General features: G+C 63.9%; 2 protein-coding genes across 2 annotated transcripts; one reads left to right on the top strand and one right to left on the bottom strand.

The window, feature by feature from the left end:
- Positions 1 to 256: 256 nt before the first annotated feature.
- NDUFB6 (NADH:ubiquinone oxidoreductase subunit B6) lies at positions 257 to 4193 on the bottom strand. Its single transcript, XM_054161356.1, has 4 exons — positions 4009 to 4193; positions 3837 to 3929; positions 1945 to 1989; positions 257 to 415 (listed from the first exon to the last, which is right to left on the bottom strand). The coding sequence occupies exons 1-4, from the start codon at positions 4186 to 4188 to the stop codon at positions 347 to 349; spliced, it is 387 nt and encodes a 128-aa protein (XP_054017331.1). The 5' UTR covers positions 4189 to 4193; the 3' UTR covers positions 257 to 346.
- A 284-nt stretch (positions 4194 to 4477) lies between these two features.
- On the top strand, positions 4478 to 16787 carry EEF2KMT (eukaryotic elongation factor 2 lysine methyltransferase). The gene is made up of 8 exons (XM_054161357.1): positions 4478 to 4555; positions 4637 to 4699; positions 5412 to 5492; positions 6578 to 6679; positions 6804 to 6937; positions 9025 to 9332; positions 11325 to 11474; positions 16344 to 16787. Exons 1-8 carry the CDS (start codon positions 4478 to 4480, stop codon positions 16442 to 16444), a joined length of 1017 nt encoding a protein of 338 aa, XP_054017332.1. The 3' UTR covers positions 16445 to 16787.
- Positions 16788 to 17930: the final 1143 nt, after the last annotated feature.

Below are 17930 nucleotides of genomic sequence, written 5' to 3'. Positions count from 1 at the left end.
GGGCCTGGCAGAGGCTGCTCAGGGAGGTGGTGGAGTCCCCATGGCTGGAGGGGCTGCAGAACCCTGTGGCCATGGCAGCTGGGGCCAGGGTTTGGTGGCCATGGTGGGGTTGGGTTGGGGTTGGCCTGGCTGCTCTGGGAGGGCTTTGCCAGCCCAAACCATTCTCTTAAGACTGAGCACTGAAGCTCACCAAAGACAGAAGAAATTCCCACAGGAGCAGCAGCAGGAACTGTGTGGGGTGAGGGGAAGAGAAGGACAGAAGAGCCAAGGAGAGGCAGAGTCAGGACTCCTTTATGGAGCAGAGGAAGCAGCTGCAGTTCTTGGCTTGCTGAGCAGGGCTGGCCCATCAGTGGTGCTCATGAGGGTCTTCTTTCAGGGGGGGCCTGACTTCTCCTGTCTCCAGAATCCTGTCCCCCTGGTGGAAGGGAAGCACAGGGTCAGCATTTCCCCCCACACCCAGGCTCAGCCCTCCCAGTCCAGCTGACACTGTCCCCACTGCCAGACCAAGCCCAGCCTCACCTCAGCTCCCTCCCAAGGCTCCCAGTGCCCTCAGCACTGCCCACAGCTCCTCAGCCAAGCCACCCAAACCTGCCTGGCCTCACCCCTCCTGCTCAGCCACAGCACAGCAGCCAAATGCTTGGAGATGGTCAGCTCTAGGACCAGCAGAGCTCCAGCAGAGCTGGGAGCCACTGCCCAGACCCACAGCTCCCAGCTGCTTCAGCAGGAGAGGCTGAGAGCCCTGGGGCTGAGAGCCTGGAGCAGAGCAGCCCCAGAGGGCAGCTGAGCAATGCTCAGCAAGAGCTGAAGGAGCTGTGGGGGGCAAGAGGCTGGGGCCAGGCTCTGCTGAGTGGTGCCCAGGGCCAGCACAAGGGGCAAGGGGCAGCAAGTGTCAGGCAGGAGGTTGGAGCTGAGCAGGAGGAGAAAGTTGTTTGGGGTGAGGCTGCTGGAGGCCTGGAGCAGGCTGCCCAGAGAGGTTGTGGAGTGTCCTGGTGTGGAGAGCTTCCAACCCCCCCTGGGCACTGTGCTGCTGGGCAAGCTGCTGGGGGTGCCCTGCTGGGGCAGGGGCTTGGAGTGGATGAGCTCCAGAGGTCCTTTCCAGCCCCACCATGGCTCACATTAGCCCTCAGAACCCCACCTGACGCCCAGCTGCTGCTTGTCCCAGCTCCAGGCACTTCCTTGGCCTGCTGAGCTGAGCTGACTGAAGTGAGTTAAGCTGAAGTCAGAGCCAGCTTGGCCTCCAGCCCCTTGCTGGGTGTTTGGTAGGCTGCTTGGCAATGCTTTGCTGTAGCTAGAGCAGAACTGGGCAGGCACTGCAAAAACCAAACCCACAAAACTATGGAACTGGGAGAAACAGCAGAGCTAAACCATCACAGTACTTGCCCAGGAGCTCCAGGAGCAGCCTGCAGACAGCAAAGATCAACCAGGCTGACACTCTCCACTTCATGAGGCTGATCCCAAGCTGAGGGGATGTGGCTTTCTCCCTGGAGACACCTCAGTGTGGGGGGCATGACCCTCAGGGGCACCTGGGACCAAGCTTGTGTGGCCACAAGTGACCCACTCAGCACCAACCCCCTCAGGGCTCCTGACAACTGGCTGCTCCTGCCAGCAGGAGAGGCAGAGCCACCCCTCTGTCACTGCAGGAGCTCATGGGGACGCTTTCAGGGAGGCTTCAGAGCCCCAAACCCCTTCAGCAAGCTGCTGCAATCTGCATGCCATCAGGCCAGCTTGGTGTGCTCCCCCCAGGCTGAGCCCTGCTCTCAGCATCTGCTGCTCCTGGGCACCCTCTGCCCCGAGGGCAAGAGCAGAACTGCTCAGAAGGGCTGAGCTGTGCAGCTGCATGGCAGCAAGCTCCTGCTGCTAGAGATTCTCCCTGCACCCAGCTGCCCCTCTGCCCCCCACCCCCAGCCTGCCTGGGCAGGAACCAAGGAGTCAGCAGAGACTTACTGGGTAGATGGGGGGGTTGGACATCACGATGCCGTGGGGGGTTTTCTGCAGGCACAGGGAGAGAGGGAAGGGAAGGGAAAGGCTGTTAGCATCAGGGGCACAGAGGGAGGGCACAACCCTCCTGCAGCAGCCTTACTGAGCACCAGGCTCGTGGAGACAGCTTCTTTCCACCGCTGAAATGCCTGAGGCTGGTCAAACGGCACCCCTCCGAGCCAGGCCGGGCTGCAGCAGTGCGAGGGCTGCAGCAGTGCGAGGGCTGCAGCAGTGCGAGGCCCGCAGCAGTGCGAGGCCCGCAGCAGTGCGAGGCCCGCAGCAGTGCGAGGCCCGCAGCAGTGCGAGGCCCGCAGCAGTGCGAGGCCTGCAGCAGTGCGAGGCCTGCCCCATCCTCCATGCACTGCCCCCTCCCCACCCCCAGCCCAGCAGCTGCAGCAGTGCAAGGCCTGCAGCAGTGCAAGGCCTGCCCCATCCTCCATGCACTGCCCCCACCCCCAGCCCAGCAGCTGCAGCCTGCTCAGCCCCAGGCTCACCAGCCCAGCATGCAGGCACAGCTGGGCAGCTGCCAGGAGGCAGCAGGGGCCCAGCTGGTCACGACCCTAAAGGACCACAACCAGAGGCCTGCTTGTGCCACCCCAGCAAGCATGAGCAGGCAGTGCAGGGACCTTGGGAAGCCTGCAGCAGACACCTGACCAGCCTGACCATGTCAACCCTCCCCACAGCCCTGGTTTCACCAACCTCTCTCTCTACAAGAGAGCTTCCTCCAGGCTTTAACCTCCATTTCCCTCCCTTCCCCTCTGTACTGGAGGGACATCTCCTCACAGCAGCTCTCTGGTGCTGTGTTTGGCAGCAGGAGTGGACACAGCACAGCAGCCTCCAGCCTGTGTCCTTTCCATGTTTCCCTGCCCCCAGAGTACACTGAGGGGTGGGCAAGACTTTGGGAGGGGACAGGGCTGAGCCAGCTGACCCAGGCTGGCCAAAGAGGTCTTCCATGCCAGATGAGGTCAGCTCAGGTGTAAGAATGAAGTGAAAGAAGGAGGTTGGGGGATTCATCCATGGCATCTCCCCTCCTAAGTAACCACCAAGCTGAGAGAGCCCTGCTGCCTGAGACTGACCCTGTGCTGCTGCTGGGAAGCAGAGACCAACAGCTCTCTCTGCTGTCACTTCCCCACTGCCTACTGCTCAGGCCACACCTTGAGCCCTGTGTCCAGCTCTGGGCTCCTCAGCTCAAGAAGGACATTGAGAGACTTGAAGGTGTCCAGAGAAGGGCAACAAAGCTGGGGAGGGGTCTGGGGCACAGCCCTGGGAGGAGAGGCTGAGGGAGCTGGGGTTGCTTAGCCTGCAGAAGAGGAGGCTCAGGGGAGACCTTCTTGCTCTCTGCAACTCCCTGCAGGGAGGTTGGAGCCAGGTGGGGGTTGGGCTCTGCTCCCAGGCAGCCAGCAGCAGAACAAGAGGCCACAGTCTCAAGTTGTGCCAGGGGAGGTTTAGGCTGGAGGGGAGGAGAAAGTTCTTCCCAGCAAGAGAGATTGGCCACTGGGCTGTGCTGCCCAGGGAGGTGGTGGAGTCCCCATCCCTGGGGGTGTTCAAGAGGGGCTTGGATGTGGCCCTGGGAGCCATGGGTTAGTTGTCAGGAGGTGCTGGGTGACAGCTTGGACCTGGTGACCTCTGAGGTCTTTTCCAACCTTACCGATTCTATGCTTCTGTGATTCTATGCTGCTCTTTGCTCATTATTGTTATTAAAATTGCTTCTACCTTATCAGCTGCTTTTGGTGCATTTTTCCCCTCTCCCCCTGTCCATTCAAGAGGGGTGGGTGGCAGAGCGGCCTCGGTGGGCAGCTGGCCTCCGGGCCAGGGCCCAACCACCACACCCTCAACCCCTCAGCGCCTCGGGGGCTCACCATGGCGTGGTACTTCAAGTAGTAGGCGATGATCCAGGCGGGGACCAGGACCCGCGTCAGGAGGAAGCCGCTGGTCTCGCAGACCTTGTACACCTGCCGGGCACACAGAGGCGCGTCAGGCGGTCCGGGCCGGCGCGACCGGGCCCTGCTGCCCCGTCCCCCCCGCGCTGACCTGCTGCCGCCAGAGCCCCCCGGGCTGCAGGAAGCGCTCCCAGAAGGAGGCCACGGGGCCCAGCTGCCGCTTCGGCAGGACGGGCTCCCGCTCGCTCAGCTCCTGGTCCCGCAGCCAGCGGCGCCGCAGGGCGCGGAGCTGCTGCAGCCGCAGCTTCTCGTCCGGGGTGTAGCCGCTCATGGCGGTGGCGGTGCGGGCGGCGGCGCGGGCTGGCGCGGGGCCGCGCAGCGGACGGGCGCTGTGTCCTTCGCCGCGGCGCACGGCCGTGACGCCATCAGGCTGCGCGGCGCCGGGCGGGGCCGGGGCGCCCCCTGCGGCTCAGCTGGGAGAGCGCTCGGCTCGCAAGCGCAGCGCCGCGGGTTCGAGCCCCGCGTCACAGCGGAGGCCTCCTCCCTTCTAGGCGGCTCCTCCCCCCGGCACGGCGGTCAGGCGAGGCCGGGGATGCGTGAGGCCTGCCGGGCGTGCGGCCATGGCCGAGCCGGAGTTGGGTCTCTGCTTCCAGCGCCGCTTCCTGGCGGCTCGGCAGCTGCGCTGCTTCCCCTGGCCGGTACGGGGCGGGGGGCGGCGGGTGCTGGGGCGGGCAGGCAGGAATGGGCAGGGGCTCAGCTGCGTGTTTCGTCCCTTTTAGGAGCTGGAGCAAAAGCTGCGGACGTCTGCGGACTGCTCGCTGCTGCTGGACATCCTGCACAAGGTGAGCGGCAGCTCGGTGCCCCCGCAGCAGCTGCTGGGGGCCGAGGGGGAGCACTCCGTGCCCGGCAGGACGGCGAACGCCCTGCCCCTCCTCAGCTCAGCTCTTCCTTAGTGCCAGTGGTAAGGTCACTGTGCCTGGGCAGGGATGGCTTGAACGCCCGGCTGGCCCCGCGCCTGCTGATGGTCAACGAGGAGCAGACCCCCCCCAGCCCCCGCGCAGGAGCAGACCCCCCCCCCCAGTCCCCGCGGAGGAGCAGACCCCCGCCCCCAGCCCCCGCGGAGGAGCAGACCCCCGCCCCCAGCCCCCGCGGAGGAGCAGACCCCCGCCCCCAGCCCCCGCGGAGGAGCAGACCCCCCCCCCCCAGCCCCCGCGGAGGAGCAGACCCCCCCAGCCCCCGAGGGATATCCCAGCTGCTGCTGGGCTGTGTCAGTCCTTCTGGTGCTTGACCCCTTTGCACCTGGATGGAAATCACAAAGCGGGAGGCAAAGCAAACCGAAGAGAGGAGAGGGAAGCCAAGCAGAGCTCTCTGGGCTCCTTCCACCCAGTCCTGCTGTTTGCTTTCTCAGGAGTGAGGCTCAGGTTTGCTGCAGCAGCTCTGGGAGCTAACCAAAAGATCCAAAGTCACCAAACTTCACGGCACAAAGAGCCTGGTAGTGGCTCCTGGGTCTTCCTTTGGGAGCTGCTCTCAACTGTTCTTCTCTCCTTGTTTCAGACCCTCCTGCACCCTCTGTGTGTGCAGTATCCTCCTCCCACCAAGTACAGGCTGAGCTTTCTCACCCAGCTCATCAAAAAGGTTGGTGCCTGCTCCTCCTCTTGCCTGCACCTTCTCTCGTGGCAAAATCTGCCAGCAGGGCCAAGCTGAAGGCTTTCTGTTCACAGCAGCAGCACTTGTGGCCAGAGATGTGTTCAGCTGGGGCTGCCTGAGTGTGCCACAGCTGCTCCAGGAGAGACTCCCAGCACAGGGAGCTCTGGAGCTCCCCCAGCACAGGGGGAGCAGGGCACCCCCAGCACCCTGCCCAGCAGCACAATGCCCAGGGGGGTTGGAAGCTCTCCACACCAGGACACTCCACAACCTCTCTGGGCAGCCTGCTCCAGGCCTCCAGCAGCCTCACCCCAAACAACTTTCTCCTCCTGCTCAGCTCCAACCTCCTGCCTGACACTTGCTGCCCCTTGCCCCTTGTGCTGGCCCTGGGCAGCACTCAGCAGAGCCTGGCCCCAGCCTCTTGCCCCCCACAGCTCCTTTAGCTCTTGCTGAGCATTGCTCAACTGCCCTCTGGGGCTGCTCTTCTGCAGGCTCTCAGCCCCAGGGCTCTCAGCCTTTGCTGCTCCCAGAGCTGCTCCAGGCCCCTCAGCAGCTCTGCAGCCTGCCCTGGGCTCTCTCCTGCACTTCTCTGTCCCTCCTGAACTGGGGAGCCCAGGACTGGACCCAGGATTCCAGATGTGGCCTCCCTAGGCCAGAATAGACGGGCAAGAGAACCTCCCTTGCCCTGCTGGCCACACTCTTCCTCGTGCCCTCCAGATCACCATTGGCCTTCCTGGCCATGAGGGCACATTTCTGGCTCATGTTTAATTTACTCCCAGCTCCTTCTCCTTGGAGCTGCCTCCCAGCAGCTCCCCCCTCAGCTGCCCTGCTGCAGGAGGTTGTTGCTCCCCAGGGGCAGGAGCCTCCACTTGCCCTGGCTGAACTTCATGAGGTTCCCTCTGCCCAGCTTTCAGCCTGGCCAGGCCTGGCTGCAGGGCAGCTCGGCCTGAGGGCTGTTGGTGTTCAGCCACCCCTCCCAGGTTGGTCCCATCAGCAAAGGGGCTGAGGGGACACTGCCTTCAGCCAGGTTTCTGAAGCTGTTGAGCACAGTGACAGTTGGATGTTGTGTCCCTCAGCACGAAGCCACGGCAGCTGAGCCCCTGGATGAGCTCTATGAGACTCTGGCAGAGCTCCTGAAGGAAGAGGAATCTCCTGCTTGTTACAAGAGCTACTTCCTGGTGAGGACAAACCACTGGGGATCACCTGAGCTGTGCCCCAGCCCCCCCCGAGTGCTTCCTGCCCCTTTGCAGGAGTACAGCCTGTCAGTGCTGCTCCAGCCCTCTCTTCTCCTGCCCCCTCCAGCCCACAGGGGAATCTGTTACCCTCTGTGAGAGCCTGGCCATGGTCTCTGGAGGAACCACAGGGCTGGTGACCTGGGATGCTGCTCTGCACCTGGCTGAGTGGGCAGTGCAGAACCCTCTGCTCTTCACCAACAGGTAATGGCAGCAGCTGGGGGCAGGGCTGGCTTTGTTCATGCTCCACAGCTCTTGGTGCAGAGATTCATAGCATCACAGAGTGGGTTGGGTTGGAAGGGACCTTGAAAATCATCCAGCTCCAACCCCTGCCATGGGCAGGGACCCCTCCCACCAGCACAGGCTGCTCAAGGCCTCATCCAGCCTGGCCTTCAACACCTCCAGGCAGGAGGCAGCCACAGCCTCCCTGGGCAGCCTGTGCCAGAGTCTCCCCAGCCTCCCTGCAAGGAATTTCTTCCTCCTCTCCACTCTCAGTCTCCTCTCTCCCAGCTCCAAGCCATTGTCCCTGGGCCTGGCACTCCCAGCCCTTGTCCCAAGTCCCTCCCCAGCTCTCCTGGAGCCCTTCAGGTCCTGGGAGGCTGCTCTGAGGTCTGCCTGCAGCCTTCTCTTCTCCAGGCTGCACAGCCCCAGCTCTCCCAGCCTGGCCCCACAGAGGTGCAAGTGAATCACAGAAGGTATTCACCACCCAGGTACCTGACTGCAGCCTTTTGCTTCCTGCTGCTCTCATCTGTTCTGTGGCAGCACCTCACAGCTCTCCTCAGCCAGGGTTCAGGGTCAAACAGATCACACCATGTGCTGCTTCCTAAGCCAGGTGGCTGAAGTTCCAGTACCACAGTGTCCTGCTAGGAGCCTGAACTGGTGCTCTTCCCTCCCTGGTGAGATGAATCTCACCCCTTCAGATGGTTTGGATTCCCCTACACTGGACTCAGCTTGGCAGGCTGCTGGGCCAGCTCCTTTCAAGTAGCCTGGGACCTGGAAAGGTTGGAGAGGTGATCCCTGGGGTCCCTGCCAAGCTGGCACTCTGTGATTCTGGGCTGTGATCCATCTGCAGGTATGGTGCAGATCTGATCTCCTCCTCTGCCCACAGCAGCTGAGAGGAGCAGAGCTGGCAAGCAGAGGACCTGTGGGGCTGGGGTGGCTGTTCCTCTCCACTGGCTATCAAAGACCTGGGAACCAGTTGGGATGGAGCCCCTTGGGCTGTAGGAATCTAAAGCCAGGTGGGAAAGAATCTCAGCCCCAGGGTGGGAAGGTCCCAAAAGCAGCATTTCAAGTCCTTCATTTTGTTCCTCACAGCCTTCACCAACTCTCTGTCATCCCAGACAAAGAGGAGCTGGGGGATGGTTTGCTCCACTCTGTAGCTGAGCTAAACTTCACATAACTTGTCCACCTTCAGAGGGCCCTGGCCAGGCTGCAGCCATGGCTGAGGCCAAGGGGATGAGGTTCAACCAGGCCAAGGGCTGGCTCCTGCCCTTGGGGCACAGCCACCCCAGGAAGGCTCCAGGCTGGGGGCAGAGGGGCTGCAAAGTGCCCAGCAGAGAAGGCCCTGGGGGTGCTGGGTGCCAGCAGCTGGAGAGGAGCCAGGGGGTGCCCAGGGGGGCAAGAAGGGCAGCAGCAGCCTGGCCTGCAGCAGCACTGGGGTGGCAGCAGGAGCAGGGCAGGGACTGTCCCCACTGGTGAGGCCACAGCTTGAGCTCTGGGCTCTCACTGCCAGAAGGACCTTGAGGAGCTGGAGCAGGGCCAGAGAAGGGCAAGAGAGCTGGGGAAGGGTCTGGGGAAGAGGGCTGGGGAGGAGCAGCTGAGGGAGCTGGGGGGGGTTGAGCCTGGAGAAGAGGAGGCTGAGGGAGACCTCCTTGCTCTCTGCAGCTCCCTGAGAGGAGGCTGCAGCCAGCTGGGGCTTGGGCTCTGCTCCCAGGGAACAAGGGACAGGACAAGAGGCAATGACCTCAAGCTGCCCCAGGGGAGGTTTAGCTTGGCCATGAGAAACAATTTCTTCCCCTTGAGGGCTGTCCAGGCCTGGCCCAGGCTGCCCAGGGCAGTGGTGCAGTCCCCATGCCTGGAGGGGTTCAGAGCTGTGTGGCTGTGGTGCTGAGGGCCAGGGCTCAGTGCTGCCCTGGCAGTGCTGGGCTCAGGGCTGGGCTGGAAGATGCTCAAGGCCTTGTGCAGCCTAAATGATTCTGCAGTGCTCTGATTCTGTATCCTTGGAAGGTTTTTGCTGTCTTGTCTCCATTTGGAGTCCCTAACAAGCACTTCTGTTCCTCACTACCCTTCAGGACCATCCTGGAGCTTGGCAGTGGGGCTGGCTTCACTGGCATTGCCATCTGCAAAGCCTGCAGGCCCAGGAGGTACATCTTCAGTGACTGCCACCCCTGTGTCCTCCACCAGCTGACACAAAACATCTGCTTGAACGGCTTCAGCCCGGGGCCAGAGGCTGCTGCTCGCACCCAGGGGGAGTGCCAGGGCCAGGGGGCAGCAGGAACAAGTGGCCAGATCCCACAAGTGATGGTTGCAGACCTTGACTGGGGCTCAGTCACTCAAAGCCAGCTGCTGGCCCTTCAGCCTGAGGTCATCATTGCAGCAGGTACCTGAGGCTCCTGCTTGTGCCTGGCTGGGCACTGCCACGCAGGAGGAGGGGAGAGGGGAAGGCAGCTGCAGGGCTTTGCCCTCCTCTGGGGCTATGCACAGCAGAAATCACTGGAGGGGGGAGATTAAAATGGCAAAGCAGCCAGCTGTGGGGTGGGAGAAGGTGGGAAGTGGCCTGGAGGTGGCCCAGCATGAAGGATGCCACCCTTGGGGCTGAGGAAAGCTGCAGGATGCCCAGGGAGGCTTCCTGTGCAAAGGCTGAGCCAGGGCTGGACCCAGCAGCCTGAGGCACATCAAGGGAAAGGAGGAAGGGGCAATGTTCAGCAGCCAAGGATCTTCCAGTCCAGGTATCCAAGATGGAATTCCAGCAGGGAGGGGTTGGAAGGGAGCTCCCCCAGCCCAAGCCCTGCTCCAGACGGGCACCCCCAGCACCCTGCCCAGCAGCACAGTGCCCAGGGGGGGTTGGAAGCTCTCCACACCAGGAGACTCCACAACCTCTCTGGGCAGCCTGCTCCAGGCCTCCAGCAGCCTCACCCCAAACAACTTTCTCCTGCTCAGCTCCAACCTCCTGCCTGACACTTGCTGCCCCTTGCCCCTTGTGCTGGCCCTGGCACCACTGAGGGGTCTGGCATCAGGAGTGAGCAGGGTGTCTGTCCCTGCTGCAGGGACACACTGAGACATCTGCATGGCACCCACCCACCCCTTTAATCTCCATCCTGAACACAAGAGTGCCCAGGCTGGGAGCTGGGCAGAGGGAACCTCATGAGGGTCAAGCAGGGCAAGTGTAGGGTCCTGCCCCTGGGGAGGAACAAGCTCCTGCAGCAGGACAGGTGAGGGAGGACCTGCTGGGAAGCAGCTCCATGGAAAAGGACCTGGGAGTGCTGGGGACAAGTTCCCCAGGAGCCAGAAATATGCCCTTGGGGCCAAGAAGGCCAAAGGTGTCCTGGGGGGGCATGGGGAAGAGTGTGGCCAGCAGGGCAAGGGAGGTTCTCCTGCCCCTTTTGTCTGCCTTAGGGAGACCACATCTGGAGCCCTGGGTCCAGTCCTGGGCTCCCCAGTTCAGGAGGGACAGAGAACTGCTGGAGAGTCCAGGGCAGGCTGCAGAGCTGCTGAGGGGCCTGGAGCAGCTCTGGGAGCAGCAAAGGCTGAGAGCCCTGGGGCTGAGAGCCTGCAGCAGAGCAGCCCCAGAGGGCAGCTGAGCAATGCTCAGCAAGAGCTGAAGGAGCTGTGGGGGGCAAGAGGCTGGGGCCAGGCTCTGCTGAGTGGTGCCCAGGGCCAGCACAAGGGGCAAGGGGCAGCAAGTGTCAGGCAGGAGGTTGGAGCTGAGCAGGAGGAGAAAGTTGTTTGGGGTGAGGCTGCTGGAGGCCTGGAGCAGGCTGCCCAGAGAGGTTGTGGAGTGTCCTGGTGTGGAGAGCTTCCAACCCCCCCTGGCTGTGTCCCTGTGTGAGCTGCCCTGGGTGGTTCTGCTTTGGCACAGGGGTTGGACTTGATCTGCAGAGGTCCCCTCCACCCCCTGCCATCTGTGATTCTGGCACCTCTCAGCACCCCACTGCTGCTGGGTCAGGCTGCTGTCTTGTCCCCCTCAGTGGGCAGTTTTACCTCTCAGCAGTGTTTCTGCTCTCAGGGAGATGAGTCAAGGGGAAATCTGCAGCAGTTCACCTCAAGGCCTTTGCAATCAGCCTCTGCCACAGAGCTGCTGCCCAGCGTGGCTGGGACAGGGAGGTGGCTTCGGTGGCTCCCTCGGGCTGGGCTCCAGGCAGTGTCTCAGAGGTCCTTCACAAAAAGCAGCACTGATTTTGGGTGGGTTTAGGCTGATCTGGAGATGAGGACAGAGCACAGAAACCAGAGGCATGTTCTCAGCTCCCTGGGTCCCCTGCCTGCAGACCTCAACCTCAGCTGCTGGCTTGATCTTCCAGAGTTTGGGTTTGGAGCTTTCCTGCTGCTTGGCTGACTCCTCCCTAAATCTGGCCTCTTTTTCCCTCCTCTGCAGATGTCATCTATGATCCAGAGATCATTCTAGCCCTTATTGGGGTGCTGCAGAAGCTCTCCACTGGCAGAGCAGATGGCAAACCTCCTGAGGTCTACATAGCTGCCACCATCCGCAACCCAGACACCTACCTCCTCTTCCAGGCTCAGCTGGGTAGGTGCCTTCTGGCCCCACCTGCAGCCAGAGCTTTGGCCTCTTGCCCTGTTCCTTGCTTGGTGCTGGAGGTGAACAAAGGCATGGAATGACAGAATGAGGGCACATGGCCACCCCTTGAGTCCTGTGTCCAGCTCTGGGCTCCTCAGCTCAAGAAGGACATTGAGAGACTTGAAGGTGTCCAGAGAAGGGCAACAAAGCTGGGGAGGGGTCTGGGGCACAGCCCTGGGAGGAGAGGCTGAGGGAGCTGGGGTTGCTTAGCCTGCAGAAGAGGAGGCTCAGGGGAGACCTTCTTGCTCTCTGCAACTCCCTGCAGGGAGGTTGGAGCCAGGTGGGACTTGGGCTCTGCTCCCAGGCAGCCAGCAGCAGAACAAGAGGCCACAGTCTCAAGCTGTGCCAGGGGAGGTTTAGGCTGGAGGGGAGGAGAAAGTTCTTCCCAGCAAGAGGAATTGGCCATTGGGCTGTGCTGCCCAGGGAGGTGGTGGAGTCCCCATCCCTGGAGGTGTTCCAGAGGGGCTTGGATGTGGCCCTTGGAGCCATGGGTTAGCTGTCAGGAGGTGCTGGGTGGCAGCTTGGACTTGGTGATCTCTGAGGTCTTTTCCAACCTGGTTGATTCTATGATTCTATGCAATGGCTTCAAACTGGCAGGAGCTGAGTTTAGCCTGGACATGAGGAAGATATTCTTTAGAGTGAGGGTGGGGAGGCACTGGAACTGCTTACCCAGAGAGGTGTTGAAGGCCAGGCTGGATGAGGCCTTGAGCAAGCTGTGCTGGTGGGAGGTGTCCCTGCCCATGGTAGGGGCTTGGAGCTGGATGATCTTGAGGGTCCCTGGAGGTTTTTAAGACCAGGCTGGATGTGGCTGTGAGCAACCTGATGTAGTGTGAGGGGTCCCTGCCCGTGGCAGGGGGTTGGAGCTGGATGATCTTGAGGGTCCTTTCCAACCCAACCCATTCTGTGATCCTCTCTTGGTGGTGGTTGTTGTCCAGGGGTGAGGTTCTTGCCCCAGAGCTAGCCCTGGGTGGTCTGCCCAGGTGGAAGTCATCAGGAGATTGGAACTTTGCTTGCTGCTACATCCTGCCTGTGCCAGCTCACCTGTGGCACTGCCAGCCTGAGGTGACCTCCAAGTGTGGTGGCCACAGGCAATGCAAAATGGGTTAAGCTCCAAGGAGGGAAACCAACCCTGCTGCAGTCCCAGGGTGAGCACCTTGGGCATGCAGCCTGAAGCCTCAGCCTTAACTGTGCTCGGAGGGGCAAGCAGGGAGGGGTTTGGGATTGCTCTTCACACTTCATCCCCTGCAGCCTGCTGCTGCACAGCGCTGGGTCGGTCGGGCAGCGGTGGGCCGGGTGGGCAGTGCCGGGTTGGTTAGGGCAGCACCAGTTTGGGTAGGGCAACGGTGGGTCGCTTGGTTAGGCAGCGCTGGGGCGGGTCGGGCAGGGCAGCGCCGGGTGGGGTCGGGCAGGGCAGCGCCGGGGCGGGTAGGGCAGCGGTGGGTGGGGTCGGGCAGGGCAGCGGTGGGTGGGGTCGGGCAGGGCAGCGCCGGGGCGGGTAGGGCAGCGCCGGGGCGGGTAGGGCAGTGGTGGGTGGGGTCGGGCAGGGCAGCGCCGGGTCGGGCAGGGCAGCGCCGGGGCGGGTAGGGCAGGGCAGCGCGGGGTGGGTCGGGCAGGAAGTGCCGGGTCGGGCAGGGCAGCACGGGGTGGGTCGGGCAGGAAGTGCCGGGTCGGGCAGGGCAGCACGGGGTGGGTCAGGTAAGAAGCGCCGGGTCGGGTAGGGCAGCACTGGCTTGGTCAGGCAGCGCCGGGTGGGTTGGGTAGGGCAGCGCCGGGTGGGTCGGGTAGGGCAGCGCCGGGTGGGTTGGGTAGGAAGCGCCGGGTCGGGTAGGGAAGTGGCGGGTGGGTCGGGTAGGGCAGCACTGGCTCGGTCAGGCAGCGGCGGGTGGGTCGGGTAGGGCAGCGCTGGGTGGGTTGGGCAGGAAGTGCCGGGTCGGTCGGGCAGCACCAGGTTGGTCGGGTCGGGCAGCGCTGGGTCGGTCAGGCAGCACCGGGTCGGTCGGGTCGGGCAGCACCAGCTCAGTCAGGCAGCACCGGGTCGGTCGGGTAGGGCAGCACCGGGTCGGTCGGGTAGGGCAGCACCAGCTCAGTCAGGCAGCACCGGGTCGGTCGGGTCGGGCAGCACCGGGTCGGTCGGGTCGGGCAGCACCAGCTCAGTCAGGCAGCACCAGGTCGGTCGGGTAGGGCAGCACCGGGTCGGTCAGGCAGCGCCGGGTCGGTCGGGTCGGGCAGCACCAGGTCAGGTAGGCAGCACCAGGCCGGTCGGGTAGGGCAGCACCAGCTCAGTCAGGCAGCGCCGGGTCGGTCGGGTCGGGCAGCACCAGCTCAGTCAGGCAGCGCCGGGTCGGTCGGGCAGGGCAGCACCGGGTCGGTCGGGTCGGGCAGCACCAGCTCAGTCAGGCAGCACCGGGTCGGTCGGGTAGGGCAGCACCAGCTCAGTCAGGCAGCGCCGGCTCGGTCAGGCAGCACCGGCTCGGTCGGGTAGGGCAGCACCAGCTCAGTCAGGCAGCACCGGGTCGGTCGGGTAGGGCAGCACCGGGTCGGTCGGGTAGGGCAGCACCAGCTCAGTCAGGCAGCACCGGCTCGGTCGGGTAGGGCAGCACCAGCTCAGTCAGGCAGCGCCGGCTCGGTCAGGCAGCACCGGCTCGGTCGGGTAGGGCAGCACCAGCTCAGTCAGGCAGCACCGGGTCGGTCGGGTAGGGCAGCACCGGGTCGGTCGGGTAGGGCAGCACCAGCTCAGTCAGGCAGCACCGGCTCGGTCGGGTAGGGCAGCACCAGCTCAGTCAGGCAGCACCAGGCCGGTCGGGTCGGGCAGCACCAGCTCAGTCAGGCAGCGCCGGGTCGGTCGGGTCGGGCAGCACCAGCTCAGTCAGGCAGCACCGGGTCGGTCGGGTAGGGCAGCACCAGCTCAGTCAGGCAGCACCAGGCCGGTCGGGTAGGGCAGCACCAGCTCAGTCAGGCAGCACCGGGTCGGTCGGGTAGGGCAGCACCAGGTCAGGTAGGCAGCACCGGGTCGGTCGGGTAGGGCAGCACCAGCTCAGTCAGGCAGCACCGGGTCGGTCGGGTAGGGCAGCACCAGCTCAGTCAGGCAGCACCGGGTCGGTCGGGTCGGGCAGCACCGGCTCAGTCAGGCAGCACCGGGTCGGTCGGGTCGGGCAGCACCAGCTCAGTCAGGCAGCACCAGGCCGGTCGGGTAGGGCAGCACCAGCTCAGTCAGGCAGCACCGGGTCGGTCGGGTAGGGCAGCACCAGGTCAGGTAGGCAGCACCGGGTCGGTCGGGTAGGGCAGCACCAGGTCAGGTAGGCAGCACCGGGTCGGTCGGGTAGGGCAGCACCAGCTCAGTCAGGCAGCACCGGGTCGGTCGGGTAGGGCAGCACCAGCTCAGTCAGGCAGCACCGGGTCGGTCGGGTAGGGCAGCACCAGCTCAGTCAGGCAGCACCGGGTCGGTCGGGTAGGGCAGCACCAGCTCAGTCAGGCAGCACCGGGTCGGTCGGGTAGGGCAGCACCAGCTCAGTCAGGCAGCACCGGGTCGGTCGGGTAGGGCAGCACCAGCTCAGTCAGGCAGCACCGGGTCGGTCGGGTAGGGCAGCACCAGCTCAGTCAGGCAGCACCGGGTCGGTCGGGTAGGGCAGCACCAGCTCAGTCAGGCAGCACCGGGTCGGTCGGGTAGGGCAGCACCAGCTCAGTCAGGCAGCACCGGGTCGGTCGGGTCGGGCAGCACCGGCTCGGTCAGGCAGCACCGGGTCGGTCGGGTCGGGCAGCACCAGCTCAGTCAGGCAGCACCGGGTCGGTCGGGTAGGGCAGCACCAGCTCAGTCAGGCAGCACCGGGTCGGTCGGGTCGGGCAGCACCAGCTCAGTCAGGCAGCGCCGGGTTGGTCGGGTAGGGCAGCACCGGCTCGGTCAGGCAGCACCGGGTCGGTCGGGTCGGGCAGCACCAGCTCAGTCAGGCAGCGCCGGGTCGGTCGGGTAGGGCAGCACCAGCTCAGTCAGGCAGCACCGGGTCGGTCGGGTCGGGCAGCACCAGCTCAGTCAGGCAGCACCGGGTCGGTCGGGTCGGGCAGCACCAGCTCAGTCAGGCAGCGCCGGGTTGGTCGGGTAGGGCAGCACCGGCTCGGTCAGGCAGCACCGGGTCGGTCGGGTCGGGCAGCACCAGCTCAGTCAGGCAGCGCCGGGTCGGTCGGGTAGGGCAGCACCGGGTCGGTCGGGTAGGGCAGCACCAGCTCAGTCAGGCAGCACCGGCTCGGTCGGGTAGGGCAGCACCAGCTCAGTCAGGCAGCGCCGGCTCGGTCAGGCAGCACCGGGTCGGTCGGGTAGGGCAGCACCAGCTCAGTCAGGCAGCACCGGGTCGGTCGGGTAGGGCAGCACCAGCTCAGTCAGGCAGCACCGGGTCGGTCGGGTAGGGCAGCACCAGCTCAGTCGGGCAGCACCGGGTCGGTCGGGTAGGGCAGCACCGGGTCGGTCGGGTAGGGCAGCACCAGCTCAGTCAGGCAGCGCCGGGTCGGTCGGGTAGGGCAGCACCGGGTCGGTCGGGTAGGGCAGCGCCGGGTCGGTCGGGTAGGGCAGCACCGGGTCGGTCAGGCAGCGCCAGGTCGGTCGGGTAGAGCAGCACCAGGTTGGTTGGGTAGGGCAGCACCGGCTCGGTCAGGTAGCACCGGGTCGGTCGGGTAGGGCAGCACCGGCTCGGTCAGGCAGCACTGCTCTGCCAGCAGCGCTCCTCAGCCCCTGCCTGCAGCTTGCCTTCAGCACAAGCTGAGGGGCAGCCCTGGCTGGAGCTGCTGTGCCACTGCAGGAGGCCCAGCTGTGACTGTTTCCCCTTGCAGATAAAGCTGGGATCAGCTGGCAGCTCCTTCCAGCCCACAGCAGCAGTGCTTTGCTCTCGGACCTGCAGCCAAACCTAACGATCCTGCAGCTCTTTCTGTAGGCCTGGCCAGAGGGGCAGACTCCGAATCTGCAGCCCTCTGCTCCTTGGGATGGAGTTCTGGACACCATGAGAGGAAGTGAGGACACAGCTGTGAGCACAGGCAGAGCCAGTGCCAGCTCTTGCTGCCGGCAGCACGCACACAGGCAAGCTGCTGCCCCTCAAGACCTCAAGCAGCGGCCAAGGAAAGCCCTGCTCATGCTGCAGGAGGCAACTGAACTGAACTCTGCTTTGGTTTGAACCCTGGAGGTGTCGAAGGCCAGGCTGGATGAGGCCTTGGGCAAGCTGGGCTGGTGGGAGGTGGCCCTGCCCGTGGCAGGGGTTTGGAACTGGATGGCCTTGAAGTTTCCTTCCATCCCAAAGCAGTCTGCTTCTGATTGGTACACTGGAGACACACCTGCAGCAGGCTGGGGTGAGCACCTCACCCTGGGAAGGCAGCAAAGCCAACCTCTCCTGGCAATGAAGTCTTTCCTCCTGCCAAAAGCAGCTTCCTCCTCTCCTCTTGGGTTCTACACCTGCTGAGCAGGGTTGGGCATCTGGAAAAGGAGTAACCTCCAGCCCATGGCCTGCAGAGGGCCAGGGGCTGATGTGGTGCTGCAGGAGGGGCTGAGGGACTCTGCTGTGCAGCAGCTGCAGCTCTCCCCTGCAGCACTGACACAAACCAGCTCCTGAGTTGTCACTGCTCTCCTGGCAGGACTGGCACAAGGAGCTGTTGGGAAGCCACCCTCTGCCTGGCCAGGACATAGAGCAAGAGCCAGGCTGCAGCCTTCTGCTGTGCTGGAAGGAGCAGGAGCTGAGCTCAGCTGCTCTGACGCTTCCACACCACTGGCTGGGGTGGAAATGCCCTTGAAGGTCATCCAGGCCAACCATTTTCTGACTGGTTGGGGCTGAGCCCTGGCCCTCAGCACCACAGCTCTGCCTCTGGGAAACACCTCCAGGGATGGGGATTCAAACACCTCCCTGGGCAGCCTGGGCCAGGGCTTGAGAACCCTTCCAGTCAAAAAGTTCTTCTCATGTCCAACCTAAACTTCCCCTGGGGAAACTTGAGGCCATTGCCTCTCCTTCTGTCCCTTGTGCCTAGGGAGCAGAGCCCAAGCCCCAGCTGGCTGCAGCCTCCTCTCAGGGAGCTGCAGAGAGCAAGGAGGTCTCCCTCAGCCTCCTCTTCTCCAGGCTCAACCCCCCCTAGCTCCCTCAGCTGCTCCTCCCCAGCCCTCTTCTCCAGACCCTTCCCCAGCTCTCTTGCCCTTCTCTGGCCCTGCCCCTGCTCCTCAATGTCCTTCTTGGAGTCAGGAGCCCACAGCTGACCCCAGGCTTTGAGCTGTGGCCTCCCCCATGCTGAGCAGAGGAAGCCAACCCCTGCCCAGCTGCTGCTGCCACACCGTGGCTACTCCAGGCCAGGCTGCTCAGGCTCTCCAGCACAAGAACCACATCTTCCCTCCACACTTACACTCCCAGCACACAGCAAACAGCCCTGGCTGCACCCTCAGCC

This window comes from Dryobates pubescens, chromosome 4, assembly GCF_014839835.1.
Source record: "Dryobates pubescens isolate bDryPub1 chromosome 4, bDryPub1.pri, whole genome shotgun sequence".
Taxonomy (NCBI): Eukaryota; Metazoa; Chordata; class Aves; order Piciformes; family Picidae; genus Dryobates; species Dryobates pubescens.
The sequence above is the reverse complement of the archived record's forward strand: the minus strand, read 5'-3'. Positions and strand labels throughout refer to the sequence as shown.